Source organism: Leptonotus elevatus, chromosome 14 (assembly GCF_054856555.1).
Source record: "Leptonotus elevatus isolate MCC_2025b chromosome 14, RoL_Lele_1.0, whole genome shotgun sequence".
Lineage (NCBI taxonomy): Eukaryota > Metazoa > Chordata > Actinopteri > Syngnathiformes > Syngnathidae > Leptonotus > Leptonotus elevatus.
In genome coordinates, this window is record NC_141252.1 from 21,964,007 (window position 1) to 21,978,711 (window position 14,705).

The following is a 14,705-nucleotide window of genomic DNA, read 5'->3' on the forward strand; positions in this document are numbered from 1 at the left end:
AACTGATATCTCGAGGAAATGATTGTATTGTTTGGCAACATCCTACCGACAATATATTGCATATACATCGCATTGTTGTATTACAAATTCAGAAAGGATTTCCTGTAGTCCCATATTTTTAAACAACAAGTGATAGTTGAAATTTTATAGCGTCCTTATTTGTAAACAAATATATTTTCAGAGTTCGGTTAAAACAGTTTTAACTACATTGTAAGACAGATCTTTCACTATGTGAGGACCAAGGATTTCACTGACATCACAATTTATTTGCTAACCTGCAGTGTGTGTTAAGACCCCGTAGCGCCAATCAGTTATTGATCATTATGAATTGAACTGGGAATTCAGGTTCCTGCTCAAACCTGCATGCACGCACACGGCCACGCGCGAGTTGATTGAGGTAAATAAGCTCGCTTTCCCAACTGAATAGAGGAGATAATGGCCCATTATCTTAGCCCAGTCAGTGGGAAATGTTCTGTGTTGTTGACCTGCAGAGCAGAGATGCCGTTCGGAGGAAATGTTTTGATATGCTCCCTGCAGAGAGGCGAGAGGAGGGAGGATAATGAGATGAACCTTCGGTATAATGCTAACGTTTAACGTGAACATAAGATGATCATGAAGATATGATCATGAAGAGAAGCAAATAGGTCCGTTTAGCTTGGAGCCGTGGGTTCGCTTAATTGAATGAATTCTATCTCTTTTTGATTTTTCAAATAAAAATACAACATTCAAGTCAATAATGAAGGCTACTGTTTACCCGAGTTGGACATGCAGCCCCCCCCCCCCACACACACACACACAACCTTCAGAATTGGTATAGTTTTATATATTTAGTTGCCAAATGCTGCTGACTACACATATAGTTAGTCTAATATATATATATATATATATATACATAATGTCGTATATTCCTAGATACAGATGTTTTAAATATTACAAATCCATATAACATATTTAATATAATATATGTAATTCTCAGCGTGTTTCAGTAGCCCATTAATGTTGACTTCCACAAGAAAGTAATTCGATTATTATTTGTGTTTACAATTGCGCTCTGACTCAGCAAAATAGCCTATTTTCAAACGTCTGGAAACAGCGCTGATAACCTTAATTGAATTAATTCCCAATACACAGGCGGTTCACACCCTTAACTGCAGTGCTGATCTTCGTGCAGCGTCTCTCCTTTGTGACGTCACTATAGTATAAAGTCTGCCCTGCTCACAGATGGCCCCATTAAAAGCAACAGTCTGCATTCCACAGATTACGGTGCCAAGCGAATGCAAGGAGAAAAGTTCCTTCCAGAGTCACTATGACGCACTTTTAGTCCCAAACTCCACCCGACCCCCAACTGGAAAACCAGAAACGCTTCATCATCTTTTATTTCACTTAAACTCAACAGCCACTTCGCCTGTGTGATGCCCGCCGGGATGTTCAGCATCGACAGAATCCTGTCCGGACGGCCGAGCTGCAAGGAGCCGCTGCTACTACACCGGAGTGGCCCAGTAGTGCTGGCTGGGGGCCTCAATGACTCGATTTATCCAGATTACAACGGATTGTACGCCGCCACATGCGGACCCCCTGGCCCTGGAGTTCAGTCTATGAACGGAACCAGAGTAGGATATAACAGCTATTACTATGGACAGCTGCACGTTCAAGGCACAGGAGGACTGCCATGTTGTGGTGCAGTGCAAAGCCTCAGTCCGCAGCAATGCCCCTGCATCGCGCCAGGTAGGCAAAGACACTCGTACCGTTTGAATTCTTCTTCTTTCTTTCTTTTCTTCCATTTTCGCGTAGTGTGAAAGCCATTTTTATTTCCGTTGTTTGGATTGCAAAAAACAGAACATATAAATGGGGTTTGATTACTTGAAAACAAAATCTAGTAAAAAAAAATTTACATCAGAAATTCTAGTTCAACTCTTTATAAAATTTACTTGGAGTGCATCAACCTTTGCTAAGCTTTTTCATGATGTAATTTGATTTCTTCTTTTTTTTTCATTTTCACGTGTAGCGTTAAAGCCATTTTTATTACCGTTGTTTGGATTGGAAAAAAAGAACACATAAGGGAATTGATATTTACTTGAAAAAAATCGAATCAACTTCTTATAATAATGTACTTACAATTTCTGAGCTTTATAAGGTTTTTCAAGTAAATGTCACTCCCCATTTTTTCAGTATACAGTTCACGATGTAGCTGTTTTGGGGCACGTCCTCCTAAAAGCGAACACCCTTGAAAAATGTCCTATTGAAATGTATATTTCCAAGAAACTCGTCAAGGGAGCTGTTGTAATAGATTTTGTACTTATCTAAAATGTATTTAAGATTGTGTGAAACAATAAAAATAAAATGGGGGAGGGGTTACATTTGAGGGATTTGTCATTGTGCCAGTCAGAAGATTACAGAACAACTTGAAACGAAAATATGGAAACTGAGACTGTTTGATGGTAAATGTCCTTGAACCTGCAGGCACCAACCCAAACCAGCCTATAGGCCTATTGTCCCGGCTGGTATAAGGTTTCTATATGATTTATGAAGAGTGCTTAAAACTAGTTAGTGCGAGAAATATACAGAGTTAAATGTTTCCATTTTTATCTTATAGGTCGTGATTGTTTTGTCGACAGGAACTGCATTCCAGCGAAGACGAGTAATTTATGCCCGTCATGTAATACTCATATTTTAAATAGACCATTTGTCTAAAACAGTGGTTCTCAAATGGGGGTATACGTGAAGGCACTATATGTAAATATTTCAGAACAATATAATTTAATGAAATTTATTTCATATTATATAAACTATTCTATTTCAGTATCCTAAAAAAACAAACAGCTTCTCCCCCAACTTGTCCTATGCCGACTAGAATCACCTGTAAATCACTTGAAAACTGTATTTAAAATTGTGTTTATTATTTCTTTTTGAGAACAGAGCTTTACTATCATCCCAAAAGATGACACTTTATGTTGATAATAGTATGTATGTGCACAAATCTTTATTTATTTATTTGTTTTTATTGATTAGCTAGTTAGTTAGTTAGTTAGTTAGTTAGTTAGTTAGTTATCTCTTTTTATATCCAAATAGTTCAAGAGACCACATAAATACAAATCAGACAATGATGGCAGAGCACTCGGTTTTATTATTTATTTATTTATTTTCAATTACGCATTGCACTGGTTAGGGGGTACTTGGCTCAAAAAATATTTCTCAGGGTGTACGTCACTGAAAAAAGGTTGAGAATCACTTGTCTAAAACACAGGTCTTGAGCCTCATCAAACTGTAAGACTTTGCATATACATAACGGTGTGTTTTAGCGTTTTGAGGGTGTCTTCCTGTATTGCCCTTGCAGGCTATAACAGTCCGGGGTCAGTGTTGGTCTCCCCAGTGCAGCACCACATCATGTCCTACGTGAATATGGGCAACTTTTCGCGGAGTGAGCTGCAACTCCTCAACCAGCTGCACTGCCGCAGGAAGCGACGGCACCGAACCATCTTCACCGACGAGCAGCTGGAGGCCCTTGAGGGCCTCTTCCAAGAGACCAAGTACCCCGACGTAGGCACCCGGGAACAGCTTGCTCGAAAGGTTCACCTCCGGGAGGAGAAGGTCGAGGTAAGAATAATTAAATTTGTCTTCCATTTTTACGTGTAGGCTAGTTATTTACTATTTTAGCCTAAATTATTTTTCCATGCATGTACATTGCAATATAATTTCGTCAGCCTCTTGCCTAAGTTATTTTTTTCTAAAAATAAATAAATAATAAAAATATAAATATGGTTATTTTTTTTGTGTTTCCTGAATCTGAAAACATCTGAAAAAAATACTTAGCGATCATTTTAATAAGAAAGCCTCAATATGAAAAAGTTGTTTTATGTTCGTTTGTTGGGCGTCATGGTCCAGATCAGGGGTAAGCAAATTCGGTCCTAGAGAGCCGCAGTCCTGCATGTTTTTGATATCTCCTTCCTCGAACACAGCTGATACTGCAGAACGTAATTATGAGCTAATGATTTGACACACCTGGGTTGGAGACAGGAGATAGCAAAAACATGCAGGACTGAAGCTCTCTAGGACCGAATTTGCCTATCCCTGGTTCAGATGGTAAAGCGGAGGTTGCGTGTTTGTTCGATCCTCAAACCTTGTGACTGTGACGTAGTTACCTTGAGCAAGATGCTGAACCTCGAGTTGCTACTGATGCAGCGTCAACATGATGAGACAGTGTTAAAGCGCTTCAAAAGCCCTAAAGCTCATTTCGTTTATCGCTATAAACCAACGTAAGAATTTATTAAAATATACCTTAATTAAAAGTATTAAACATTATGGATCGTTATTATGAATACTATTCAGAGCGAAGATGACACCAAATTGAACAAATAGATAATAAATACACTCATAATAAATAAATACAAATAATAAAAACAATATAATAAAAACAAACATGTGGATTTACGGGTACTGCATACACATATTAAAAGTCAAATGCAGTGGGTGATATGTGGCGACAAGGATGCGACGCAATTAGGTTCTCAAACAACTATCTAAATTCACGTTGTTTTTTGTTTTTGTTTCTTTACGATCTTCGGTCGGCTATATCTTATAAGGCAAAGAAAAAAGGCGCATGGGAAAGGTTTTTGAACCAACAGGATGAATTATCGAATGTCACGAAAAGCCTACACACTGAAAATAAAGTCCAAATGCACATTCCTTTATACTGAGCTCAAATGTATCTTATAATTAATTATATATTTAAAGTGTTTGATTTGATTTGTTAATTTAATATAATTTAATAATATCATAATAATTTAGGAACTAAATTATAATATATTGTATATATTGTATATTATATAGTATAGCCTATTATAGATATTATATCTTGATTCCCTTACCTCTAAAATGTATTTATGTTGTTTCTATAGAACAAATCAAGAAGTTGATATAACCTACAGGGTGACACAAAAAAACGGGAACTTTTTAGCAATCCAATAAAACCAAGAGAGATGGAACAAAAATGTTTTACTCATAGTAATCGAAACCTTGAAAAATGCAATTCAAAAAACAATGGTGGATCTCCAGCTATCCCAGCTGAGGTGATACAACGGTCAATGAGGAATATCACCAGCAGATTTCAAGACATTTGTACAGGAGGACGCCATCTACCCAACGTAATAAAAAATAAAATAAAATAAAATTCCATAATTGTTAAATGGCATGTTTTAAGGTTTCAGTTACTACGAATAAAATATTTTTCTTCCATTACTCTTTGTTTTATTGGATTGAAAAGTGACCGTTCTTTTGTGTCACGCTGTATTTGTTTCCAGAAGCAAAAATATATTCAGTGTTGTTTGGTAAGATTTAAGATAATTTCCCACGTATTACTTATAAGATGGTTATTAAGAAATATATTTTGTGTTGTATAAATACAATAAAATTGGCTATAGTCCGCAATTAAAACAAACGGCAAAAGATAACTATTAAATATTTGCTTTCTTACTATAGGTTTGGTTCAAAAACAGACGTGCCAAATGGAGGAGGCAGAAAAGGTCGTCATCTGAAGAATTAGAGAACACTCAGAAATGGAACAAATCCAAAAAAAACGTCCGCGAGGAAAACGGAGGCGAGTAAATGTGAAGTGGACTCAGACTGAGTTGAAACGATCGAACCACGTGCGCGTTTTCTTGGATCAGTGATGGTGGATGATGGGTGACTTGTGTTGCACAGATGTACATATCATGCTATGTCTATTTATATCTAATTTAATTTTCAATGTCAAGAGAATCAAGAGACGCAATGCATGACACTTGAGTTTATGTCACATGTGACCTTTGTAATATTAATGTTGTAATTTATAGTCAGTGTCAGTTGCTAACGTGTTGCTCAGCATATGGAATTTGTATGTGGAGTCAGTGGGGGAAAATACGCTGCGAATATATAAAGTCGGAATATGATATTTAGTATACATCTGATTCCATTTTGTAAAATAAATACATACATTCACATTTATTAGGGCGACGATTAAACATAACTGAAGTACCAGGGCTGATTTAATTTACATAGCTTGAATTGTGGAGGACCAAAACTGCCCAAAATGTATTAAATAAATAAATAAATGACTAAAAGGGAAAATAAAAACAGATATAAAAATATAATTCAAAAATTAAATAAAAAAATAATATAAATGGCAATAAAAACAATATAAATAAAAAATAATAAATACAAAAATATTAAGCGAGATTAAAAAAAATTACATTAAAATAAATGTCGAAAAAAATGCAAAAATAAATATATAAATATAATTAAATATCAATCAATAAATAAAAACACTCTGCTCTCGCAATTATTTATTTCATGCTATAGACGCTCCGCAGGTCGAAATGTTATTCAAATGAGGGGGCGGTCCAAAGCGTGTCTTGGGTTGGGTGTTGCAAACTGCCTATAGCAGTGGTGTCCAAATTCGGTCCTCAAGGGCCGGAATTCTGCAGGTTTGGGATATTTCCCTGCTCTAACGCACCTGAAGGTCATCAGCAAGCTCTGTATAAGCCTGACAACGATCATGTTATTGTAAACATCCAAAACTGCAGGACTCCGGCCCTTGAGGACCAAGTTCGGACACCACTGGCCTACAGTACCACTGGCCTACAGTGATCGAGTCGGCGAACAAGGAAGTCTCGCCAGCTTGCAATGGACAACTATCTTTTCTACTGTCACCACAATTTGCGACTTGAGTCGCTCGACAACAAGTCAGTGCCGGAGCGCTCCATTCAAGCCGGTGAGACTTCCTTGTTCATGGACCCGCTCGCTCGACCATTGAAAGGCAGTTTGCAACGGCGGAGTCCAACTCGCGAGACGCTTAGGACCGTCCTCTCATTTGAATAAAATTCGTCCTGACAGAGCATGTGTGAGCAGAGCGTTTTTATTTATTGATATTTAATTATATTTATATATATTATATTTGTATTTATTTCAACATTTATTTTATATATATTTTTTAAAATCTCCTTTTGTCACGTGGAAGGTGTGGGTGAGGAACCAAGTTGCAGGGAAGCAGAGTGTGGAGGCAGAGGTAAAGTCCAGTAGGCTTTTTAATGGAAGAAAAACAAGGCCGGAACTTGGCAGGTAGAAACAAAAACAAGGTTAAAAAATCCAGCATGGCAAGACATGGGTTATCTGCAAGGCTTGACATCGATGGACAGCGACAGCAACAACAACATAACCAACGATGAACCAACAATAATTTAACAAAAGACAGGAAACTAAAAACACTAACACTAATTGACATAACGAGACAAACCTAGACACAATTGATTGGTTGACACATAGGAAGGTCAGGCAAACAAAGGTGGGTCACATAAAGCTTGACGAGACAAGGGAAGGAGAAGGACACAGGGACAACATAAACTACAGATGATGCAGACGAAAGGACAAACACCCAAAACTAAACAAAAATCCAACCCCACAAAACCAAAACATGACACGTTTTTTTAATTTTTTTTTTTTATTTGTTACTTTTATACATATATATATATATTTTTTATTTTATTTTATTTTTTCCATAAAAAAAAAATTCGTATCAGTTTTTATTTTCACTTGTAGTCATTTACTTAATTATTCATGTATTTTTAATTTTGCATGCAGTTTCGGTCCTCTATTTTGAATAAACACTATAGATGTTAATGTGATGTTGAACTTGCTTCTGTGTGGTTGGCGACCGTCCCATACCAAATACCGCGCCTAAAGTTAGCTGTGCAATATACGCTCTCGCTCATCTGCAACCCAAAATGACAAAAATCATATAGCTTAGTGTCGTTTTGTGTCATAAACGACACTATGACAAGCGCCCCCAGGTTCGGCACTAGGCCGAAATTCAGTAGCGATGCGCGTCATTTAGGTCACTGTAGTTGTGCAGTTATAGTAGGTGCATGCATGGTGTTTAAAAAAAATCGTATTATTTTGTTGCCGCTCAATGCGTTCAGAATTAATCTGATCTAATATTATTAAGATTCATTGTGTTTAAGTCCCAGTTTCACTTAAAAACGGAGAACGCATAATCAGATTTAGAATATAGTTTCCATTCAGAAAAAAAACCCATTTAAAAAATACATATGACCAATTAGTTTGAATTAATAACTAAATAAAGTACAAAAGAGCCAGTTGTAAAATTAAGGCGCAACGGAGCGCAATGCATTGAAATGTAATACTGAACGTGCGACTATACATTGGTTATGGGAAATCTAATATAAATCACTTAGAAAATATGGCTATATATTAGATAAGACAAAAGGTTGACTAACCATGCAATATTTAAATAACGATACTGTTCGAAAACGACAAATATTTAGACTTTAAGCGTTTAAGATGTTGAGGTTTTGTTTTTAAATGATTTAGAGTGACTCAGAGTTAAGAGCGGATTTCAGACCCAATAGGTACACATCAATTTGGAGGATTTAATCACATGCACGCCGGTAAAAACAGGCATAACGAAACACATTTTACAGTAAACACTTTAATGATCATAGCGCGGAAATGATAAATATTCGTTTTAAATACTTATTTCACGTCATGCATGAAGAATTCTCTTAAAGGGAAACATGCATGAATGTGCATATCCGCCACAACGACAGTGGGGTGTAGACTATTATACTAAATGTGAAAAATCCTGAAAAATGAACATCAACATCACAAATATCAAAGACAACTACCCCCCCCCCCCCACGTAAAATACATGTCTCTTTCAAAATAGTATATAATCAGATATGAAGTTCTTCACAAAAAGCATAAAATGACTTTGACATCATAGTCTACTGCTTTCTACAATGTGGAAGTATCCTACTGCAAAGATATTATATGAATTGCATTGTTTAATATTAAAAATAAACGTTCATTACAATTGTCCTCTTTTAATAAAAAAAATAGTCTGGAATGGATTTTTATTGTCATTGCACACGCGCATAGAGAGCAACAAAACTGACTTAACAGGCCACGAAAAGCGAGCACACACAAATTAGTTATTTATTGACCACAGCGCGAAGGTAGCTGACTCAATGTCAGCTTTGACTGCAAGGGCAAACGCAGAAGTATAGGCTAAATCAGACTTTACACGCAAGGGTGTCATTGTCACCATGGGGGTGGAGGACCCAAATGCAGGGAGGCAGGAGAACCACGGCAGGGATGCATGCAACAAAAACACTAACAGGGGTACTGGGTAAAACTCTAAATAAACAAAACCAACAAAGTTCGGAAAATACCAAAAATCAAAGTAACAACAAAACACTAGAGTGGTGACAGCGACAATGATCCAACCAAGACTGAACCAGGAATCTAAATACAAGCCAACTGACGAGACAGCAAGAGACACCTGGACAAGACACAAATGGCTGAGGGAGATGAGTGGATGACACAAGGGAACAGGATGACGAGTACAGGTGCAAACAAAACCGAACAAGCAAGACAAGACACAAATCATAACAGTCATAACTCATACCTGTATCTATATAGGCTTATAACAGTATTCTGACCATAAACTTTTAGAATTTAGATTTCTGACTTAATTCTCTCTCTTTGGGCATCTCATGCCTTCGTGAGGATAAGCGGTTCAGATAATGATGGATGGATAGATGAAGGGTTTTTATCCCCACCTCCCCCATCACAGCTACATGACATAATATTTTATTGCTAAAAAATATATCAAATAATTAATAAAGATTGAAATATAGAATATAGACGATCTAACGAGATAATAGCGTAACCTAAAGTGCTTAATGCTTATATCATACAATGTTAACTTCCTTACACTATAATCATCTCGCTATATTGCAGCAGGCTATATTCTACTAACAGGTAAGAAGAGGTTTCCTGAACAACATATGTTAATGCTGCAGTTGAATATCAACGCCATACACACAGGCCCACGTTTGTCTTTTCTTTAGTAATGACATAGCTTAGCCTGTATTATTATTTGTTATTATTTAAATTGCTTATTTCCTGGGATGACCACCTGAGTTTTGATCCATTATGTGATATTTTATGTCAGGCTTATTAATTTATTCTCATATGCCAGAAATTCTTTATTTTTACTACTGTATACTATTTTCTTCTTAGGCCAGAAAAATGTATGGAATGAAAAGGTGGGGGGAAATTTGGGGGTTATTTGTCCTTTTTTATTTATTTTTTAAATGTTCTGCTTTGTATGCCACACAATTTGGCATTGACTAAAAAGTAGTGGTGGCAGGGGCGTCACTAGTTTTAATGGAAGGCTGGAGTCCTGCAGGTTTGGGATGTTTCCCTTCTCCAACACAGCTGATATAGGATCAGCTCATCAGCAAGCTCTGCATAAGCCCGATAACGATCCTGTTGATTGGAATCAGTTTGTGTTGGAAGAGGGAAACCTCCAAAACCTGCTGTACTTCGACCCTCGAGGACCAAGTTTGCCCTCTCCTTAATGTGTGAATATTTTATTTCAGGTTAAAAACCTGAAACCATGCCTTTGATTTAGATCTTTCAAAGTTTTTAACCCCAAATTATTTTTTTTACACTGTAGATTTTATTTGCTAATTTTATTAATCTCTAAAATGTAGATGTTTGTTTCCGTACTTTGTAGGTGTCTTTAGTTCTTTTAAGTTTTTTTTGTGCTTTAAAGTATTGTACTTTTAATTATGTAAAGCAGACAAGAGGTGTCAGAAAAAGCGCCAATAAAGGATGAAGCACCAAGCAAGGCAAGGTAGCGATAAGCAATGGTGAGTAGTGCTGGATACAGAAGGGACTCTGTGGACTGCTTGATCACTGTAAGACATGTCAGAAGAGTTTCCTTGTGTATGACATGTATAGCTGCCTGCCTTAAATTTGTTTTAAATATCTCCACTTTCTGTTCATTACTCTCAAGTTAAATTAAATGATGCATCTTGACTGACATGTTTCATATTCATAATATTAAATCCATATTGAGTTTTATATGATTTTTAGACTCTCACTAAATTGATTTTTTTTTCTTGTAAACTGAACTCGTTTGCACTCACGTCTCCAGTAGGTATTGCTCCACACTTGCTCTCTCTACTCATCGTGCTGTTTCCTACAATTCAACATGGGTGGAGGATTAGTATTGTCAATTATATTATTATCATCATCCACTGACGACAACCATAAGTAAATTATCTTTTAACTCATACTTGGCTGTGAATTCAAGCATAAAGTTCCCTTTAAAAACCTGCTTCATCTGTATATCAGTCAGGAACTTCACATGCATTGTAGAGTAATTATTAGACAATATAGCATGGGACTTTCTGCTGTTAGCTGGGCCATGGCCAGAGCTAACTAATTGTTACTACCAGCAGACAGGGATGAAGACTTACTTTCTTCTTCAAAAACTTCCTTCCTTATATCCATCATGACTCCCTTTCTCGGCCGTGATAGACAATGGACGCTTAATACCGGTGTCGGTACCAGATGTGATCGGCTTGCCAGATCGTATTTGGGGCCTTCGCGCCTGCTGTGCGGGGTCGCCTACCAATGACGTCACACTACAGGATTGGCTCTGACGTTGAAGATTGTGATTGGTCAGGCAACTTCACAGTCATTGGAGGGAAAACATAAGTCGTTGGAGGGGAACAGGAACTATTTATCAACTGGGACTTATCACAACCGCACTACTGGATCAAACTGTTCGGCGAGCCAAAAGTCAAGGATTTGTAAGGCGTCAAAATCCTACACAATTCAAAGTAAGTTACGGTTTGACTTTTCATTTTGTATTTGCAACAAATGAATGTCATTTAGTTCTTCAGCTGCATTTATTCTCTATTTAATTACGCGTACACTCAGTAGTTGTTTTTCCCTCGACTTTAGATGGGAAGTTATATTACAGATACCAGGGCAAGCTCTGATTGATCGTGCATCAGTCACAAGTTAGAGATATTTTAACCAGCTACCACGACAATCTGGGCACTGGGGGTCATCCAGGAAGACGCCGTACAGTGGGAAAAGTATTAGCATCTTACCACTGGAAAACCCTCAGGGAAGATGTCAAAAAATGGGTAAATTGTTATTGTTATTGTTGTAGTTGTTTTTATTATTATTATCATCATCATCATCATCATCATCATCATCATCATCATTTGAGGTTACTTAATTCAACTGGTATAATTCTCGCAGCAAAATGGGCTATGCTCATTGTAGTTGCCACCTTAAATCTGATTAATTATTTTTGCTGCATGTCACCCACCTACCAACACAAAGGGCAAAAGGTAGCGTGAGTGAGTCCATTTAAAATTGGTAAATGCAAAGTATTTGGGTGAAAAGAACATAGAACATGACCGTTATAGATGTAACAGATGGTTTGAACTATCTGCATTTTGTGTTGGAGGTTAATTTTGTCAGCTACAAATCCGTGTATCATTCGTTTTTCCAAATACAACGGGAAGTACAAAAACAAAAAAACAACTCGTTTTCTCATTATTCGTTCCAAAAACCAAAAAGAAGAAAACGGAGAACGACTCGTTTTCTGATTTCCGATTTTGTGCACAAATGGAAAATGGGGAAAACGGAGAACGAGCTATTTGGACGGTTTCATTCAGTTTGGATATTTTCACTAGACGCAAGTGGCATGACCCGGAAAAAACGTAAACCGAAAGGGAGAGTTCACCTGACGCGCGGGAGGTTTAACATGGCGACGACAACGCAGTGTGCACTGGCTACAAATGACTGAAGTCCAGCAAAAATTTATGTTTATGTGCTCTTCAGCGGGGGTAAAAGGGTAACTCTCAGGCCAGACTACATGACCACCGACAAAATAGCAGTTATTTTCCTGATATGTATTTTTTTTCTTTCTTAGCTTCGGGAAATGTACATGTGTGTATGCGCGCGCGTGGGTAGTCCACTATGCTCTTTGCCAGTAAAATTAATCAGGAATTTTTTTGTTGGTGTTGTTATTGAAAAAAATGTGTGACTATTTTCCGCCTTTAAAACTTTCAAACATACGTCTCTTGAGACACTCCAGCCCCCCCTTGCATCTGAGCCACATTGCAACCAATTCAGCAATTGTGTGTGTGGGTCCAGCTAAACTAAATAAATAAATAACTGTATATGCGAATGTCATGACTCATGTTTTTGAAACAAATTCACTGAAAAAATTACGGGGTCAATCAGACCAAAGGTGCTTCGTAAATGTTAGGACTGTTGTATGAGGATAAAATAATACACAAATGGCGATGTATAGCATGGAATTTATATAATTTTCCTCGAGTAGTCTAAAAAGCACTGTCATCACTAAGTTACATAGTATGTCACTTGAGTACAATTTAATAGGTTTACTCTACTTTTCAGGATTCGCTATTACAAAAGCTACATTAGTACATTTCGAAAAATAACCTTTCTATAACTGGATTTGTGTGCGCGCGTGTGTGTAAACATAAATTGTGTGTGCAAATGTAATTAGATAAATGAGAAAAATGTTTAAGCTTCTTCTTAGCCTCTACCCCTGTTGTAGGTCCAAAAGGAAACCCTTTATCTAACAGACGATGCCAACGTGGCCTTATTTCCCAGATCTCGTGGAGAGTTCAATTGTTTTGAATGAATGGGAAAAAGGCCATTATGAAGTGCGTGGCGACAGCACCACTGTGGACAAATATGTTGGGGTAATGCAATCAGGCCAACCTACCCGGTTTTCTTTTCACCGCCCACCGAGCACAGCTTCAAGCACCACCTGTCCAATGCCGAGGAGTAGCCAAACCAAAACCTTTGTGAGGTCATGAAAAAATTTTTTTGCTTAACTGTCACTTTTCCCATTTTATGTATTTTCTTGTTTTACTTTATACTGTATGTATAAACCCAATTCCAAAAAAGTTGGGACACTATACAAATTGTGAATAAAAACTGAATGCAATTATGTGGAAGTGCCAAATTTCAATATTTTGTTCAGAATAGAACATAGATGACAGGTCAAAAGTTTAACCTGAGAAAATGTATAATTTTAAGGAAAAAATATGTTGATTGTTAATGTCATGGTGAGAACAAATCTCAAAATAGTTGATACAGGTAGCAATAAGAGGCTAGAAAAGTCAATTGCACTTATAAAAAAAAACAGCTGGAAAACCAGTTACCACTAATGAAGTCCATTGGCAACTTGATTGGAGTATAAAAAGAGCTTCTCGGAGTGGCAGTGTCTCTCAGAAGCGAAGATGGGTAGAGAATCACCAATTCCTCCAATGTTGCCCAGAAAGATAGTGGAGAAATATCAGAGATGTGTTTACCAGGGAAAAATCGCAAAAAGGTTGAAGTAATCATCATCTACAGTGCATAACATCATCCAAAGATTCAGAGAATCTGGAACAATCTCTGTGTGTAAGCGTCAAGGCCGAAAAATCATACTGGATGCCCATGATCTTCGGGCCCTTAAACGGCACTGCACCGCAAACAGGAATGCTTACTGTAAAGGAAATCACAGAAAGGGCTCAGCAATATTTCCAGAAAACATTGTGGGTGAACACAATCCGCTGTGCCAGCCGCCGTTGCCAGATAAAACTTTACAGTAAAAAGAAAAAGCCATTTCTAAAGCAGACCAAGAAGCGCAGGCGTTTCTCTGGGCCAGGGGTAATTTAAATTGGAGTGTGGCAAAATGGAAACCTGTTTTGTGGTCAGACGAATCACGATTTGAAGTTCTTCATGGAAAACTGGGGCGCTATATCATACTGACTAAAGAGGACAAGGACAACCCAAGTTGTTATCAGCACTCAGTTTATAAG

The 14,705-nt window shown here is 37.3% G+C and overlaps 1 protein-coding gene and 1 pseudogene across 1 annotated transcript; both read left to right on the top strand.

The window, feature by feature from the left end:
- The window catches only part of LOC147163309 (uncharacterized), a 134,176-nt pseudogene that overhangs the window by 91,001 nt on the left and 28,470 nt on the right, over nucleotides 1-14,705 (top strand).
- On the top strand, nucleotides 1,413-5,623 carry gsc (goosecoid). The gene is given in 4 exon segments (XM_086095654.1): nucleotides 1,413-1,725; nucleotides 3,335-3,594; nucleotides 5,476-5,565; nucleotides 5,567-5,623. Coding segments are annotated over 4 exon segments (720 nt in total).